At 58.1% G+C, this 3,044-nt stretch overlaps 1 protein-coding gene across 1 annotated transcript; it reads left to right on the top strand.

Moving 5' to 3' along the window:
* Positions 1–6: 6 nt before the first annotated feature.
* On the top strand, positions 7–3,022 carry A1O9_13170 (uncharacterized protein; the record flags this gene model as incomplete). Its single annotated transcript, XM_013397914.1, has 1 exon — positions 7–3,022. A coding segment is annotated over one exon (3,015 nt), but the record flags the coding sequence as incomplete, so codon positions are not given.
* Positions 3,023–3,044: the final 22 nt, after the last annotated feature.

Here is a 3,044-nt window from a genome sequence, read left to right as displayed (position 1 = left end):
GTGTCGATGCAGACATTCACACCGTACCCGCACGCCCGGTACTGGATCGTCGGTGGCGGGCATGATTACTCGGCACAGGACGACCGCGCCGGTCCACAGGGCGACGCGTTTCAGCGCATGCTGCGCACGTACAAGGAGAAGTACGATGCACAGTGGCAGGAACGACGACAGATCGCGGACGACCCGAAAGGCGTCGAGAATCAATCGCGCTGGGTGCAGTACATGGGGTGGGCCGCGCTCTTCGACGCGAAGGACAAGCGGATGATTTATCTGGCGGGCTTGATGCCGCGGCGCGCAGGGATTCGCACGCCCGCTCACCGTCGATCTGATGAGTCTTTAGGCGAGGTCGACCCCGTGTTGATTCGACTGGGAGAGAGCTTCGATCGGGTGATGCAGCGATGTGCCGCGCGATTGAAGCTAGTGCCGCATGAATCATTGCTCTGGCTGAATAGTATTGACCCGATGAAACCCGCGGGAAGGCCGTTCGAATTAAAGCAGAATGAGAAGTCAATGTATCGATATCGACAATTTGTCAAACGATGTCTGATATACTCTGTCCGCACAGGGCGTTTAGGGCGTGAGGTGTCACGACAGTCACACGGGATTCGATGGACTGATGTACAATGGGAATGGCTACAGCGGATTGAGGCTGTACTTGGTCTGCTTGGTAGTGGAAGGCAGGAGGACGGAGAGGACGAGGAGGACGGGGAGGAAGGGAAAGAGTGGCAGCATGCTCTGGATGAGGCAGTATTCACGTATTGCATCGTGATGCTGCAACAGCGGGTGTTGGTGAACTGGTACGAGAGTCCGTTGCTGTTTTTTGCCGCGGTGCTGGGGATCAACGACGCTCGTGGGAGCTGGAGCGAGCCGAAGCACTACACCGGGTCATTGGCGGGACTAGTGTGGTGCGGACGGATGTTGCTGCTGGAAGAAGCATTTCGAGAAAGTCCCGAAGACCCGAATGAAATGACCGTGGAGACCGTGGATGGTTTTCAAGAGGTGCAACATCGCTGGTTGGCGGCAGGCTCATACAGTCCGATGAGCACATTGATCAACTGGATGGCATATGGCAAGGGCTTCCGCACGAAAGAAGGAGGCACACCGAAAGTGCTCTGGGAGCAGAACGGGCAGGTCATGCGGTACTTGAATCAGTCAATTCACGTGGACAATTTCATGGCGATGGCACAGGAGGCGGTCAACGAGGCCGAGGCAATGCTCAGTCTACTGATGTACGATGAGTGGGCGACGGTGGCGTCGACGATCGATCTCCGGCGCATTCAGGACAGTGTTTCATTCGAAGGTACGGGATGTTCATTCGCAACCGAGCCGCGCAACGCGTGGTTGCGAGCTGGCTTCAGCTTCGTCGCCGAACGAGCACGGGCAACAATGTGGCCGTCTCAAGGAGGGTCAGAACCGCGGGTCGCGGAGGTCAAGGCGTGGATACGACGATTCAAGACGTTCAAGCGGCTGCTCATGGTCATTATGCACATCTGGGGTGGGCAGCCGGGTCGCGGGCCGGAGATGACGACGCTGAAGCACTGTGACACACAGCAGCTCATGCGCAATGTGTTTGTCTTTGACGGCGCGGTGATGCTCATCACCGACCGCGACAAGAATCGATCAATCCGCGGCTTAGGTCGCAAGGTCGCCCGCTTTTTCTCCGAGCGTGTCAGTCGCATGGTGGTGGCATACATTGCATGGCTCATGCCGTTCGAGGAGTTCATTCATGATGTGAGCGGCGTGGCGGGACCGGACAAATCGCTGTGGTCATACATGTGGAAGGATGCGCGTCGTGGCACTTGGGATACCGCGCAATTGAGCGATGGATTGGCTGCGCTCACTGGCGAGCACATGGGGGTGGAAGCAATGGTGAGCGATTATCGGCATGTGGCGATTGGGTTCGCCCGCGTCATCAAGGGGATTGTGGTCCGACGAATGGAGGTGGAGATCGAGGAAGGTGAAGGGGAGGAGGTGGATGGCCCCGAGGAGGCCGCGACATCAGGCCCGAAATGGGAGTGGATTTGGGACGCGCAGTCAACACATGGTAGTGTCATCGCGGCGGATCACTACGCAATCGACAGCCGTTTCCCGAGTCGCATGCAGCCGGAGAAGCTGATGAAATTTCAGGAGATCAGCCGGCTATGGCATCGCTTTCTAGAAGGGCGTCGTGGTGCGCAGGAGTCGGCGAAAGCTGCTGATAACATCAAGAAGGGCCCGTCAACTGTGACAAAGACGAAGACAGTGGCGACCGGGACATTGTCATCCGCGCGTCACCGCAAGAGGAAGCGCATATGCGCATCAGGAGAGGTCGAGGATGCGACGACATCGTCATCGTTGCCGCGTTCAAGGCGGGTGAAGCATGAGTCATCACACAGCACATTGCTCGAGGATATTCCCCGCGGACTGGAGCAGTTGGTCGGGCGGTCGGCAACATGGCGCATGCCCGAGCAAGGCGAAGCGATGGAGAAGATCATGGCAATGCAAGCGGGCGAGTCGTTGACCGTGGTGTTGCCGACGGGAGCGGGTAAAAGTGTGCTGTTCATGTTACCGCCGTTGGTGGAAGCATGGGGTACAACCGTGGTGATTGTGCCGTTTGCCGCGTTGATGGATGATCTGGTGACGCGAGCATGCAAGAGCGGCATTGATTGCATTCGTTGGCGGCCCGGTCGACTACAAGGACGAGAGTTGCCGATGCGAGTGGCGCGGCTGGTGGTGGCGAGTGCGGACACAGAAGAGGTGGGACAATTTCGCGACTACATCGGCAGTTTGCGCGATCGTAAGTTGTTACGACGGATTTTTGTGGACGAGGCGCACACCGTGATCATGGACGTGTCGTACCGCAAGAAGCTGGATCAGATCAAAGGGATCTACCGGTACGGATGTCCCGTGATCGCGTTGACAGCGACGCTACCGGGCGTGGTGGTGCCGTGGTTTCAGGCGACGATGTTGATGAGGGACAGCACGATCATCCGCGCGGGCACCGTCAAACGCAACGTCCGGTATAATGTGGTGCGCGTGACGAGTGGCGGCCCGAAAACGGCGGG

Source organism: Exophiala aquamarina, assembly GCF_000709125.1.
Source record: "Exophiala aquamarina CBS 119918 chromosome Unknown aczIA-supercont1.117, whole genome shotgun sequence".
In the NCBI taxonomy this organism is placed as follows: domain Eukaryota; kingdom Fungi; phylum Ascomycota; class Eurotiomycetes; order Chaetothyriales; family Herpotrichiellaceae; genus Exophiala; species Exophiala aquamarina.
The sequence above is the reverse complement of the archived record's forward strand: the minus strand, read 5'-3'. Positions and strand labels throughout refer to the sequence as shown.